The following is a 16,393-nucleotide window of genomic DNA, read 5'->3' on the forward strand; positions in this document are numbered from 1 at the left end:
ATAGAATTCTGTTCCAAACCTTTCTTCTTATATAAAAACACACCTGAAAAGTATGCCAGCCTGAAACCCTTCCTAGAGATACTGTCATCGGAATGGAACCTGATCCAGACGTGGTCTTGGGAAGAAATGTACGGCGGTGGGATTGTGGAACCACAGGCTCTGTAGCTTTCAATATTCTTGTATGTTTCTATTGTCAACCAGTCCAAACTGCATCTTCTGGAGCCTTGAATATCAAAATCCTGAAAACTACAAATAAAAAGTCAGAAAAGGCTGTTGAAAGGAAATTTTGGAAAAAAATTTCATTAAAAAAAAAATCAAAATAACCGAGAACTTTATTATAAGCCTCTAAATATCCACTGATTCTCCTGGCTCTTCTTAGTACACAACTGTATCATCAAAAAATAATAACAATAATACTTCTGTGTTCCTAATATTTATATCTCTTTCCCAGATTCCAGAATAATACTTCTTCATAAGTAACACAAAGTTCCAAAATAATGCTAAAAAAACAGGAGATAGTTGGCACGGCACCTTTTTCTTCTCCCTGTATGTCTTTAAGAAGGACCACTTCTAATTTCTAATACTCTAAATTGTTCTCTGTTTGGACCAGGAACACCACTCCATAATTCAATGAACTGAAGGACACAGAGGAAGTCAGCCTTCCCTTAAGACTGGTTAATCTGCTTGCATAATGAAAAGTTTATAGGTCACATTTTCAGGAGAGCAAATAGCACCAACCTGAGCCAAGTAAAGAAGTTAAAAATGAACAAAGAAAAAACTTCAGTGACAAGTCCCTGAGTTTGGGAATACTTTTCTACATAAATGATTTATAGCCAAATGTTATCTTATAGTTTGTAAAACACGGGCACAAATAAAGGACAGAAAGGGGCTTCCCAAGTGGCTCTGTGGTAAAGAATCCACCTGCCAATGCTGGAGATGCTAGAGACGTGGGTTTGACTCCTGGGTTGAGAAGATCCCCTGGAGGAGGAAATGGCAACCCACTCCACTATGCTTGGCTGGGAAGAACGGACAGAGGAGCCTGATGGGCTGTAGTCCACGTGGTCACAAAAAGTCAGACATGGCTGAGGAACCGAGCATGTACGCAAAGGACAGAACAAATAAGAAGCACATAAAAAATTAGCCAAAAAGTGAGATTCCTTGCCTCTGCCTTAAGCCAAGTGATGATAAAGTTAATTATCCGAGGATTATTACACCAGGCTATTTCCTCTTTAAATATTCTGTGTAACTAGAACAAAGGCTGACACTTTGACTGCTTCCAGTTTTTCACTATTATGAACAATGTTTTAAGGAATTCTCATACATGTTCTCTCCATACACACATAAGCAAGTATTTCTGTAGGATAGCTTTTTCTAGAAGTAGAATTGTTAGAGCCAAGCATACAATTCCACTTTAAAGTTGATGGTGGCATTGAGAAAATGTTTATACCAACTCACAATTCCACTGAATGTGTGTGAAAAAATACCTTATACCCTACAACTCTGGCAAAAGGAAACATTTTATTTCCAAAGATTTGTTTCCAATTAGGTGCATAAAATAAATTTAGCATTGTTCTAGTCTCCATTTCCTTATTTACTGAGATTGAAACACTTTTCCTATGTTTATTAGATATTTCTATTTCTTTTCCTGTGAATCACACTGTTATACCCTTTGTACAGTGAAATGTATTCTTATTCAAGAACTCTTTATAAACATGTGGGGCTTCCCTGGTGGCTTGGACGGTAAACAATCTGCCTGCAATGCAGGAGACTCAGTTTCGATCCTTGGGTTGGGAAGATTCCCTAGAGAAGGTAATGGCTACTCACTCTAGTATTCTTACCTGGAGAATTCCATGGATGGAGGAGCCTGGTGGGCTACAGTCCATGGCGTCATGAAGAATTGGACATAACTGATCAACTATCACTTTCACTTTTAAATGTATCTTTTTGAGGCATGTAGGTTACACAAGATATATATGTACAACCACTCACACCCACATTCTCCCCAGTAGTCGGTGCTACCTGTGGTGCTGAATTTGATGCTAAATTTAGTTGGTGCTAAAAGTATTTTGAATTTCAGCCATTACTGGGCATGAAATGGCATCTCTCATGGTTGTTTTATGTGCATTTCCTGAAAGACCAATGATGTTGAACATCTTTTCATGTGCTTATTGGACATTCTTATATCTTCTTTGAAGTGTCTGTTCAAGTCTCTTGTCCTTTTAAAAAAATTTGAGCTATAAAAATTCTTTGTACATTCTGGATCCAAGTACTTTATTAGATATGTATATTGCTAATATTTTCTCTATCCATGGATTGCTTTCACTTTCTTAATGGTATCTGTTACTTAGACAGGTTTTTTTTGAAGTATGGTTGACTTACAACATTATATTAGTTTCAGGGATACAACACAGTAACTTGATATTTTTATAGCTTATCAGATCAGATCAGATCAGATCAGATCAGTCGCTCAGTTGTGTCCGACTCTTTGCGACCCCATGAATCGCAGCACACCAGGCCTCCCTGTCCATCACCAACTCCCGGAGTTCACTGAGACTCACGTCCATCGAGTCAGTGATGCCATCCAGACATCTCATCCTCTGTCCTCCCCTTCTTCTCTTGCCCCCAATCCCTCCCAGCATCAGAGTCTTTTCCAATGAGTCAACTCTTCACATGAGGTGGCCAAAGTATTGGAGTTTCAGCTTTAGCATCATTCCTTCTAAAGAAATCCCAGGGCTGATCTCCTTCAGAATGGACTGGTTGGATCTCCTTGCAGTCCGAGGGACTCACAAGAGTCTTCTCCAACACCACAGTTCAAAAGCATCTATTCTTTGGCGCTCAGACTTCTTCACAGTCCAACTCTCACATCCATATATGACCACAGGAAAAACCATAGCCTTGACTAGCCCTATACTCCATATAAAATTATTATTACATATTGGCTATATTCTTCTGTGCTGTACATTACATCCTTGTAACTTTTTAATTTTATATATAGTAGTTTGTACCTCAATAGTCCTCCACTTATCTTATCCCTCTCCACTGGTAACCACTAGTTTGTTCTCTGTATTTGTGAGAATGTTTCTGTTTTGTTATATTCACTAATGTGTTTTATTTTTCAGATTCCACATAAACTAAAAATATACAGTATGTGTCTTTCTCTGTCTGACTTATTTCACTAAGCATAATATCCTGTAGGTCTATCCACACTGTTGGAAATAGCAAAATTTCATTCTTTTTTATGGCTGAGAAATATTCCACCACCATACACACACCCCCACATCATTTTTATCTATTTATCTGTATTTCATGTCTTGGCTACTATAAATAATGTTGCTATGAACACTGGGATGCATTTATCTTTTCAAATTATTTTTTTCATTTTCTTTGGGTAAGAAGAGTGGAACTGCAGGGTTGTGTGGTAGTTCTGTTTTTCATTTTTTGAAGAACTTACGTGCTGTTTTCCACAGTGGCTGTGCTGAATGGGAGAAGATATTTGCAAATGACATGTCCAATAAGGGGTTAATTATCCAAACTACACAAAGAACTCATACAACTCAATATCAAAAAAACAACCCAATTAAAGTATGGGCAGAGGATTTGAACAGACATTTTTCCAAAGGAGACATACAGATGGCCAACAGGCATTATGAAAAGATGCTCAACATTTCTAATCATCAGGGAAATGCAACACAAAACCACAATGAAATACCACCTCACATCTGTCAAAGTGGTTATTGTCAAAGCCGTGTTGTTCAAGATGTGGAAAAAAGGGAACCACCTTTGTGCACTGTTGGTGGAACCACATGGAAAACATTATGGAGGTTCCTCAAAAAACTAAAAATAGACCTACCATACAATCTAGCAATTTCACTCCTAGATATTTATGGAAGAAAACAAAACATTAATTAGAAAAGATATATATACCCCTAATGTTTATGGTGGCTTGTGGAATCTCAGTTCCTTGACCAGGGATTGAACCTGGGTCATGGCAGGGAAAGCCTGGAATTCTAACCACTAAGCCACCAGGGAACTCCCAACTTTTAATCAACTAAAATGTTTAAGATTCATGAAATCAGGGACCTGACCTAGAACAAAAGAAATAATCAGTAGTTGTCTCTTCACGTATACACTATGAGGATTTGGTTTTCCAGTATTCATTTAGGGTGCTTAAAATACATTTATAAGGAGAAACAGTTTTCAGTTTTTCTTTTTTTATGCTTTGTAATAGTTTATATAACAGATTGTTTACAAATCTGTGCCTTGTGCTTCTTCACAGTACAGACGACTTAGGGTAGAGATTTTCAATTTCTTCATGCTTTTTGGTTTAATCAGCTTTTCCTAAACTTTGAATTAGTCAATTTTGATAATTTAAATTTTCTTAGAAGTCATTTGCCCTTGAAAGTAAAATTTTTCACGGCAAAGCTTCACATAGTACTTTCAAACAACTGTTTAAATTTTCCTATCTATGGTCTTTAAATTTGTTTGGGTTTTCTTTGTAGGTAAGTGTAATACTGGCAAATAAGAGTTTTACGTCTTCCTTTTCATTTTTTTTATATCACTAATCTCTATTTGTTGGAGTGTTGTATTGATTGAGGGTTCAAGTACAAGCAGTGAAAGTATGTAACCTTGTTTTGGTCCTTTGTGTTAAATTAACTTCAACATTAAAAGTTTGATTTTTAAAATTTTTGAACAGATACCTTTTAGCAAGTTAAGAAAATTTCTTTCTCTGTTTATTTGGTATTGTAAAATTATCTGGGTGTGGAATCTTATTTTGACTGTTGATTTAATTTCTTTAATGACTATTACATTAGTTAGTTTTCTAATTCTTCTTGAATCAATTTGGTAACACACTTTCAGAAAATGATTCATTTCATCTAATTTATAAAAGTATCAATATAAACCATTCACGATATTCCTTTGTGACTTAAAATCTCTATTATTGTATTTATAACTATAGGCATTTTTGTTGTTTTTGTATCTTTTTTTTTCCTTCAGTCTTGCCTTGAGATCTGTCTTTGTTTATTTTACTGAGTTTTTCAGAAAACCAGTTTTTGTTTTTTCTGTTTAATTATCTTCTGATAAATACAGATTTTTTTTCTGTTTAATTTTAATTCATTTTTTTCTGTTTAATTATTTTCTGGTCAATAAAGATTACCCTGTAGTTTTTATTCTGAACTCTTGAGAAAATGCTGAGCTAATATATTTTCCACTTTACTCTCCATGCATTTATTTTTAATTCAATGCATTAAAGTTGTAAATTTTTCACTAACTGCTGTTTCATTGTAGTTCAACAGTTTTAATATCTAATATTTTCATTACGGCTATTTAAAAATATTTTGAGTTCCACTGTGCCTTCCATCTTTGGTGCAGTTGTTATTTAGGAATATGTTTCTGAACATATGGGCTTTTTAATTGTTGTTTTCCAATATAATTGTGTTATGGTCAGAGAACACAATCTGAATGATGTAGTCTGGAAATACATTGAGAATTCCTTTGTTATTTAATGTATAATCAATTTTTAAATAAATGTTGCACATGTCATTAAAAGGAATGTGCATTCTCTATCCACTGAGATAGATATAAAAATCACACACATACATGATATATGTGTCTACTGGATCAGTATCAAATTTTCTCTATTTTTACTTACAGTTTTCCTGTTTAAATTCAGATAAATATGTTTACAAACTTCCACTGTAATTGTGGACTAGGAAAACTTGGTCAGATTTGCTTGGTAATTCCCTATAGTTTGCTTTTGCTTGGTTTCAGGCTGCATTATTAGGTACAGAACATCTAACCATGGTTCTATCTTCCACTTGTTATTAATATTTTGTTTTGAAGTCAATTACAACTGATTAACCCTCCTACACTAGCTCTCTTCTGATCAGTATTTCGTAGCTTATCTTTTCCTGTCTTCATTACTTAGATTTTCTGTATTGGTACTCTTTTAGGTATGTTCCTAAAGCCCATTAGAGAAGGATCATACCAGTTAACCGACCAATAAACCTGACTGGATAGTCTATCTTCTAAATGTTAAGCGAGATTTGTTTTTTTTAATTCTATTTGGGGTGGGGATAGGGTTTTCTCATTTTCCTTTTCCTATATTCTCCTATATTAATAGGTTTTTAAAAAAAGTTTCTTTCCCTCTGCTTTGGTCTTTGTTGTTGTTGTTTAGCTGCTATGTCATGTCCCATTCTTTTACAACTCCATGGACTATAGTCTGCCAGGCTTCTCTGTCCATGGGATTTCCCAGGCAAGAATACTGGAACAGGTTGCTAGTCCCTTCTCCAGAGGATCTTTCCGATCCAGGGATGAAACCCACGTCTCCTGCATTGGTAGGTGGATTCTTTACCACTGAGCCACCAGGGACGCTTTGGTCTAATTAAGTCCAACTACAAGTATTCAGTGTTTCTAATCCCCTTTCAAATTCTCAAATTCTGTAGAAAAATCGACAATTTTATTTTCACCCATTTGTAACTGAAATTTAACATTTCATTAACATTGCTTCACTTATGAAAATAAACATACTACGAATAGTTTTTATAATGCTTCTCACACTGTCACCAGTAGAAATCATAGAAAATTTCATATTACATTTCAGTTTTAGTAGATATCTAGAGTAACTACTTACACTCAAAACCACTTTGAAATTATAGTAACTGTTAAAAGCATGGCTTGCTCACTAATTGTTAATAAACATATATGTATTTGCAAAAATATCTGATAGCTGTGTTTCAGGAATAACTGGTTTCTTTTGTAATGCTATGTGTTTTATTCTATACATTTAAAAATATTCTGGGAATGGATTTATAGGTTTCACCAAACTACCAAAGTGCTCATAGCATAAAGAAGGTTAAGGAAAAAAAACTCCAGTATATTAAAGTGTAAAACGTCTATAGTAAATCTGTGTTCCAAGTTGCTTCCCTGGTGGCTGAGATGGCAAAGAATCTGCCGGCAATGCGGGAGATGCAGGTTCAATCCCTGTGAGAAGGGAATGGCTACCCACTCCAGTATTCTTGCCTGGAGAATTCCATGGACAGAGGAGCCTGGTGGGCTATAGTCCATAGGGTCACAAAGAGTCGGACACAATTGAGTGACTAACAGTTTGATTTTGTTGGCTGTTTTGATTAATATTAAATTTTTTCATACATTCTAGAAATTTTGGGGTTGCAAACTTCTGAGGATGATTTTTGGTGCTGTTTTTAATTTTTTTCCCCCTATATTCCCCCACAGCATCTGCTCTGTAACTTCCTGTTTAGGTCTCCTTTCTAAAACCAGCCCTAACGTGGCAGTTCAGAGCAGTATTACAATCGTGTCACAGAATCAGTAAGGGACTTAGTAAAATTCCCATTTATTATGGTATGTCATCCTATCTTTCTAAGCTCTCAGCTCCATGAGAGTTCAAGCAGTGGTTAGTAGAAGTCTTCTTCAGCCTCCTTTCTTAAGCAAAATATCCTGACCCTAGTCCTTGGCTTCAAGCAGGGAACCAGAATCCAATCCTCTGTAGATAAGGTAGACAGAGGATAAGGTGGCCTTTGTGAATTCTAGCAAACTTCCGGGGAAAGGATAAAAATGCTTATAAACTGGTTAAATAGTTTAACCAGTTTTACAAGGAGAGCTCTAAGTATTATTTGTTTATAGCATGTAATTTTAGTTTCTTTTATCTATATTTTAGTTATTTAAACTCAGGTATGCATGTTGATTTTCATTTTACCAAAAAGTTTTAAAACCTGTGTCTAGATAATCATACACCTTTTCTCTGACTTAATATGGTAAATGAATTTAATGTTTCCTAATATTGACTAAATTGTGTGTTTAAATGAACTTCATTTGATCATGGTATAAATTTCTTTTGAACTGTTTTTTAAGATATTACACCAATATTCACAAGTGAAACTTGACTTTCTTTGCATATTATGTCAATATGTTATCTTTTAAAAGTTTGTTATTACCATGATAATGGTTTCAGTAAGAACTAGGACAATTACTAAAATTACTTTCTTATTTTATGAGACTGGCTGTGTAAATGCAAATTTGTGAACTCAGTTCAGAATTTAGGAAATCTTCCTTTAGGTGTGTTGGGCTCACCTCTAATACTCTGCATTTCAATATTGTGCTTGATTTTTAGTGTAGCTTTGTGACATCTCAAGGATCCAACACATGATCAGAACCAGACGGCAGTACTCCATGTCATCTCCTCTGTGCTGGCAAGAATTGCCAAGTTTTACATAACTGAGCTGGTAGGCTGCATATTTAATCTGCAGTTGAAATTTTAGGTTAAAAGAAGAAAAATCTCTAAAAATGCTAGTTTCATGTTTAAAAAATATTTGGAACCCCTATGGTAAAATGTTACTTTGGAAACACATTTGTACTTAAGTCATACTGTAAGTAGCAGAAAACAGACATATTGTTCCGATTCCAGTGTTGGTACAGTTGCAGAAGGGTAACTTTCATGGCACATTCCACCCATGCATCAGGCAAGGGAATCGTACTTCTCACAGAGGAGTGTTACTGCTTCCACCGATGCTCAGCTTCAGTGTTCCAGAAGATATGGCTCAGGGCAGAGAGGAACCAAAGGAAAACATACCATATGTTGCTGTTTTATGGCTTCCACAGAAAAAAGGGGACAGACAACAACTGTGTTCCTCAAGTGACTGGTCCTCATTAGTTAATAAATATAAAAAAGGAAGACAGAAACGGTCAAACATAGGCTTAATTTAGAATCCCACTTTTTTGAAAATGTAAAAATGAAGGGATATGTGTCTATGATCTATGAGGTCTCTTTTAAATCTAACGTTCCATGATTCTCATCCATAAAAATGTAAATAATGAAAGACTGTCCAAGATGCCTTTGTAGTACTTCTGTGATAGAAATGGCATTCTTAATTGTGTTATAGTTGTCTGTTTAGGTACACTTTTTTTCTCCCTTTCAGGCAAATTTTTTCCTCTAATAACCCCAATATAATTTCCTTAAGCAAGCAATAACTGCTTCTACTGGGTATTTCCTCCTTAGTATCTTATTCCCACAGTTTTTCTCTACAATTTTAAATGTCTTTAAAATACTCTTAATCTTCCTTATTTATATGTTATTTATTCTTAGGATTTTAAATTTACGGTTATTTTCCCTAGGATTATATTTCATTTTGTATTCTTAACAAATGATCTATTGTCTCACTGCTATGAAAAATGAGCTTTTTCTAGACACAGTATTTATCCATCATTAGCTTACGTCAAGTTTTATACACACATAACATATACAGAGGCATAGTCTACAACTATGTTTTAATTCATTAAGGTAGAGGACTCTACTTTCAAGACCAAGATTATGGGCTAGATATCCAAGTGAATTAGTAAGTCTGTTTATTTGTCTCATTGCCAAAGATTACATTCTTTATTCTAATTAACTATTCTGCAGATATGTAGCTTTTGTTAAAAAATTGCCTAGAAGAATATGGATGGCTCAGCACAAATTCATTATCACCATTAGAAAATATTCTAAACACATGCCCTAATAGAAGGGGAAGAACGGGCCGTTATTCTTCCCCTCAAGACGGTAATGATAAATACAATTTATTTTCTAAAAATCATCTTTTTATACTACTGCATGTTGAATGATGATACTTGGAAAGTGAATTTATATTCTGTAATAAAACATCAAACAATAATACAAGGAGGTATCAAAATTACCTTATAGTAATGATTTCCCCTGGGTTTGCCCTTATGAACCAGCTACAGTTGATTCTGGCAGGATATTCGGAAGGCCAGCCTGGGCTCGTGATTATCCCACTCGGTGCTCGAATCTGTTCTGGAGTTTCTCCACAGGCTGGAAGATAATCAAAGCAATCTTAGAAAACTGTTGTATTTTAAATAAAGCATTAAGTAAATCAGCATTTATTAAAAAGAAACATATCAGATGTCAAATCATATACAATAAATACGGTATGGCCAACCTTAAAAACTTTCATTATTCTAATTAGATTGTTTTCTTTCCTTTTAGTCAAATTATCTTATCCTAATTAAGTATAAAGTCTTGTGGAGGTGTGGAACTTTTCAATTTGGATCTCTGCACACAATTTAAGAGTCAAGACTGCTAGCTTTAGCCATGGAGATCAACTGGTACATCCATCCATCTATCTTTTTCCCAAGATTCACCTTTTAAATTTATTTATTATAACTACCTAAAAATCAGCTTTACTGAACTACTTTTTGGATACTTAAAAAAATCATATAAATATAGTCTTCTGAACAAAATAATTAAAGGAAAGCACATATAAACACAACAGTAAGATGCTGAGTTGTTAAAGTGGGTAGATGATTAGAAAAGAAGCAGCAAAACATTACTTCAAAGTAGTTCTTTAATTCATTCCAGGAATACTTCCAAACTTTATTACAAAGTCATAAATGATTCCTAAATTATTTTAAAAATAAAGGCTTGAAACAGTCAGTGATTAAAGTTATCATTATGTGGTTAGGTATCTAAATATCTTAGAAGAAACGGAGAATAAATTCAAACTACTACCAGCACTTTGCCTGCATGATATTGTCACCCTGCTTATTTAACTTATATACAGAGTACATCATACAAAATGCCGGGCTGGATGAAAAACAAGCTGGAATCAAGATTGCCTGGAGAAATATCAATAACCACAGATAGGCAGATAACACCACACTTACGGAAGAAAACGAAGAAGAACTAGAGAGCCTCTTGATCAAAGTGAAAGAGGAGAGTGAAAAAGTTGGCTTAAAACTCAACATTCGGAAAACGAAGATCATGGCATAAAGTCTCATCACTTCATGACAAATAGATGGGGAAACAATGGAAACAGTGATAGATTTTATTTTGGGGGGCTCCAAAATCACTGCAGATGGTGACTGCAGCCGTGAAATTGAAAGATGCTTCCTCCTGGGAAGAAAAGTTTTGACCAACCTAGATAGCATATTAAAAAGCAGAGACATTACTTTGACAACAAAGGTCCGTCTAGTCAAAGCTATGGTTTTTCCAGTAGCCATGTATGGATTGTGAGAGTTGGACCGTGAAGAAAGCTGAAGGCCGAAGAATTGATGCTTTTGAACTATGGTGTTGGAGAAGACTCTTGAGAGTCCCTTGGACTGCAAGGATATCCAACCAGTCTATCCTAAAGGAAATCAGCCAAATATTCATTGGAAGGACTGATGCTGAAGTTGAAACTCCAATACTTTGGCCACATGATGTGAAGAACTGACTCCCTGGAAAAGACCCTGATGCTGGGAAAGATTGAAGGCAGGAGAGAAGGGGACGACAGGGGATGAGATGGTTGGATGGCATCACTGACGTGAAGGACATGAGTTTGAGCAAGCTCCAGGAGTTGATGATGGACAAGGGAAGCCTGACGTGCTGCAGTCTATGGGATCACAAAGTACTGGACACGACTGAGCAACTGAACTGAACTGATTCTCCCTTCATTATCTTCAATGCTCACAGTTCACATTTTAACAATCCAGAATTCAGCTAATAATCCCAGAATTTAGTCTCCCTCAAGAGTCACAGGCTAAAAAAAAGAAAAATGCAATGAAGTTTAAACCTTCAATAAAATTTAAAATCTTGGAATCTCTTATTTGATACAACTCTGACAGACCAGACTATCTAATTTTTAAAGTAAGACCAGACAAAAAGGAGCAAATTACAAGTGGGGAAAGTAGCTGCCAAAATGACCATTTTTTTGGTGTGTCTATGTAATAGAGGTTATGGTCTGTTCAATTTAGGTTAAGTATGCTTGCTAAGGAGTAATTTTACAAAGTTTTTATCCATAATGGTCAACATATGGCAAACTATATTGCTCAGAGAGTCAATACTTATTTCAATAGAATTAGCCATTCCCTGCAGAAAACATGCAATCAAGGTTTTAAACCTCTGCAGGTTCATGCCTAATATGCATCTAGTTTGAAATTAGGGTATACTGCCAAAGGGATCTTGTTTTTAATCACTTTTCGAACACAGAGATTCATGGCATGAAAATACAGGTATACAATACATTGATATATATATATTAATTAATATATATATAATAATATATATAATAATCTAGCATACATCTTATTGCCCACACACAAAGTTTCCACTTGTTTTTGCTTTCCCCTTACCAAAAAAATACTTTGGTATTTTACAAATAGACTGTATTTATCCAAATGCGATTATATTTGGGGCTTATTAAAACTGAAGTATTAATAAAGCAAGGCAAACCATTCAATATCACAGTAATCCAAGTCTATTCCCCAACTAGTAATGCTGAAGAAGCTGAATGGTTCTATGAAGACCTACAAGACCTTCTAGAACTAACACCCAAAAAAGATGTCCTTTTCATTACAGGGGACTAGAATGCAAAATCAAGAAGTCAAGAGATATCTGGAGTAACAGGCAAATTTGGCCTTGGAGTACAAAATGAAGCGGGGCAAAGGCTATAACAGAGTTTTGCCAAGAGAACGCACTGGTCATAGCAAACACCTTCCAACAACAAGAGAAGATTCTAAACATGGACATCACAAGATAGTCAATACCAAAATCAGACTGATTATATTCTTTGCAGCCAAAGATGGAGAAGCTCTACACAGTCGGCAAAAACAAAACTGGGAGCTGATTCTGGCTCAGATCATGAACTCTTTATTGCCCAAATTCAGACTAAATTGAATGGCACCCACCCCATTCCAGTACTCTTGCCTGGAAAATCCCATGGACGGAGGAGCCTGGTAGGCTGCAGGTCCATGGGGTCGCTCCGAATCGGACACGACTGAGTGACTTCACTTTCACTTTTCACTTTCATGCATTGGAGGAAGAAATGGCAACCCACTCCAGTATTCTTGCCTGGAGAATCCCAGGGATGGAGGAGCCTGGTGGGCTGTCGCCTATGGGGTCACAGTTGGACACGACTGAAGTGACTTAGCAGCAGCAGCAGGGAAAACCACTAGACCATTCAGGTATGACCTAAATCAAATCCCTTATGATTATACACTGGAAGTGAGAAATAGATTTAAAGGATTAGATTTGATAGAGTGCCTGAAGAACTATGGATGGAGGTTTGTGACACTGTATAAGAGGCAATGATCAAGATCATCCCCAAGAAAAAGAAACGCAAAAAGGCAAAATAGTTGTCTGAGGAGGCCTTACAAACAGCTGAGAAAAGAAGAGAAGTGAAAGGCAAAGGCAAAAAGGAAAGGTATACCCATTTGAATGCAGAGTTCCAAAGAAGAGCGAGGAAAGATAAGAAAGTCTTCCTCAGTGATCAGTGCAATGAAACAGAGGAAAACAACAGAATGGAAAAGACTACTGATCTCTTCAAGAAAATTAAAGATACCAAGCAGAGACATTACTTTGCCAACAAAGGTTCGTCTAGTCAAGGCTATGGTTTTTCCAGTAGTCATGTATGGATATGAGAGTTGGACTGTGAAGAAAGCTGAGTGCCAAAGAATTGATGCTTTTGAACTGTGGTGCTAGAGAAGACTCTTGAGAGTCCCTTGGACTGCAAGCAGATCCAACCAGTCCATTCTGAAGGAGATCAGCCCTGGGATTTCTTTGGAAGGAATGATGCTAAAGCTGAAACTCCAGTACTTTGGTCACCTCATGCGAAGAGTTGACTCATTGGAAAAGACTCTGATGCTGGGAGGGATTGGGGGCAGGAGGAGAAGGGGACAACAGAGCATGAGATGGCTGGATGGCATCACCAACTCGATGGATGTGAGTTTGAGTGAACTCCAAGAGTTGGTGATGGACAGGGAGACCTGGTGTGCTGCAATTCATGGGGTTGCAAAGAGTCGGACACGACTGAGCAACTGAACTGAACTGAACTGAAGGGAACATTTTATGCAAAGATGGACACAATAAACGACAGAAATGGTATGGACCTAACAGAAGCAGAAGATATTAAAAGGTGGTAAGAATAGTCAGAACTATACAGAAAAGATCTTCATGACCTAGATAATCATGATCGTGTGATCACTCATCTAGAGCCAGACATCCTTGAATGTGAAGTCAAGTGGGCTTTAGGAAGCATCACTGAGAACAAAGCTAGTGGAGGTGATGGAATTCCAGTTGAGCTATTTCAAATCCTCAAAGATGATGCTGTGAAAGTGCTGCACTCAATATGCCAGCAAATTTGGAAAACTCAGCAGTGGCCACAGGACTGGAAAAGGTCAGTTTTCATTCCAATCCAAAGAAGGCAATGCCAAAGAATGCTCAAACTATTGCACAACTGCACTCATCTCACATGCGAGCAAAGTAATGCTCAAAATTCTCCAAGCCAGGCTTCAACAGTATGGGAACCGTGAACTTCCAGATGTTCAAGTTGGTTTTAGAAAAGCCAGAGGAACCAGAGATCAAATTGCCAACATCCACTGGATCATCAAAAAAGCAAGAGAGTTCCAGAAAAACATCTACTTCTGCTTTATTGACTATGCCAAAGCCTTTGACTGTGTGGATCACAATAAACTGTGGAAAATTCTGAAAGAGATGGCAATACCAGACCACCTGCCTATCTCCTGAGAAATCTGTGTGCAGGTCAAGAAGCAACAGTTAGAACTGGACATGGAACAACAGACTGGTTCCAAATAGGAAAAGGAGTACATCAAGGCTGTGTATTGTCACCCTACTTATTTAACTTATATGCAGAGCACATCATGAGAAATGCTGGGCTGGAGGAAGCACAAGCTGGAATCAAGTTTGCCTGGAGAAATATCAATAACCTCAGACGTGCAGATGACATCACCCTAATGACAGAAAGTGAAGACGAACTAAAGAGCCTCTTGATGAAAGTGAAAGAAGAGAGTGAAAAAGCAGGCTTTAAACTCAACATTCAGAAAACTAAGATCATGGCATCTGGTCCAATCACTTCATGGCAAACAGATGGGGAAAAAATGGAAACAGTGACAGACTTTATTTTTGGAGGCTCCCAAATCACCACAGATGATGACTGCAGCCATGAAATTAAAAGATGCTTACTCCTTGAAAGGAAAGTTATGACCAACCTAGACGGCACATTAAAAAGCAGAGATATTACTTTGCCAACAAAGGTCCGTCTAGTCAAAGTTATGGTTTTTCCAGTAGTCATGAATGGATTGTGAGAGTTGGACTATAAAGAAAGCTGAGCACCCAAGAATTGATGCTTTTTAACTGTGGTGTTGGACAGGACTCTTGAGAGTCCCTTGGATTGCAAGGAGATCCAACCAGTCCATCCTAAAGGAAATCAGTCCAAAATATTCATTGGAAAGACTGATTCTGAAACTCCAATAGTTTGGCTACTTGATGTGAAGAAGTGACTCCTTGGAAAAGACCCTGATGCTGGGTAAGATTGAAGGCGGTAGGAGAAGGGGACGACAGAGAATGAGATATGGCTGGAATGCATCACCGATTCAATGGACGTTGAGTGTGAGCAAGTTCTGGGAGTTAGTGATGGACAGCAAAGTCTGGCGTGCTGCAGTCCATGGGGTCACAAAGAGTTGGACACGACTGAGCAACTGAACTGAACTGACTGAATACTGAAGTGCCAGAATTTTGTTTCCATCCTTGTTCTAATGAGTTATCATCTCAGCAATTAATGAAAAGATGCTCTAAGTCATTTATAAGCCCTTTTTCCTTTCTTCACTCTCTTGCCAAAGCATTTTGTAGCAGTATATTGAAGAAATTCTTAAGTTCATGAAGATACAAACATACAAATAAACTAGCAAAAACTATTATCATGTCTCCCCCAGGATATTGTAAACTGTTCATTTTCATGAAAAGATTCATTTACATTAAAGAGAATAATACAATTTTATGTTAAACTAACACTGTAATGGCATGTAAGTACTCAAATACTTTTCAGCTGATCTAACAGTTCTGGGACACATCCAAAAACCAGGTGGGAATAACCTATGATAAAGCAAATAACTCCTAACCTTTAAATAAACTGAGCTGGAGAGACTAGTTGTAGAGCAAAACAGGAAAGAATTTTATTACATTTTTGTTTTATTAGATTACGCTTAAAAAGTTTTCCCTCAAATACCTGAGAAACCCATAGGTGGTGCTCTTATACCAAAAACTAAAGAAATTATGATCTGGCATGGATGCTCAAAAATACTGTTGTGAATATTTTATTTTCATACAACTGACAAAGGATAGACACAACATTCATAAATAAGAGCAGTTATTTTAATATTAAGTATTTAACATTCTAATTCACTTAATACTTCTATAACATTATTTAATATTTCTACCTGATCACAAATTAAATTTTCTCTCTTAATTGGCTATGAATATATATTTTGATTAAATTTTGCAACATGACTGAGTCTGGCATTTTGTTTTAGATTCAGCCAGTGGCTTTTTACCAACATCTTTATACATATAATACACTGGACATGCAGATTAATATACTCTAGCACAACC

At 36.4% G+C, this 16,393-nt stretch overlaps 1 protein-coding gene across 3 annotated transcripts in view; it reads right to left on the reverse strand.

Moving 5' to 3' along the window:
• The window catches only part of LRP12 (LDL receptor related protein 12), a 91,089-nt gene that overhangs the window by 11,190 nt on the left and 63,506 nt on the right, over nt 1-16,393 (reverse strand). For all 3 annotated transcript variants that reach the window (XM_006053902.4, XM_006053901.4, XM_025265161.3), the window contains 2 exons: nt 9,688-9,823; nt 44-246 (listed from right to left, as the gene is read on the reverse strand). In XM_006053902.4, the coding sequence (XP_006053964.1) occupies nt 44-246; nt 9,688-9,823 (339 nt within the window). The remainder of the gene's footprint in view (nt 1-43; nt 247-9,687; nt 9,824-16,393) is intronic.

Source organism: Bubalus bubalis, chromosome 15, assembly GCF_019923935.1.
Source record: "Bubalus bubalis isolate 160015118507 breed Murrah chromosome 15, NDDB_SH_1, whole genome shotgun sequence".
In the NCBI taxonomy this organism is placed as follows: domain Eukaryota; kingdom Metazoa; phylum Chordata; class Mammalia; order Artiodactyla; family Bovidae; genus Bubalus; species Bubalus bubalis.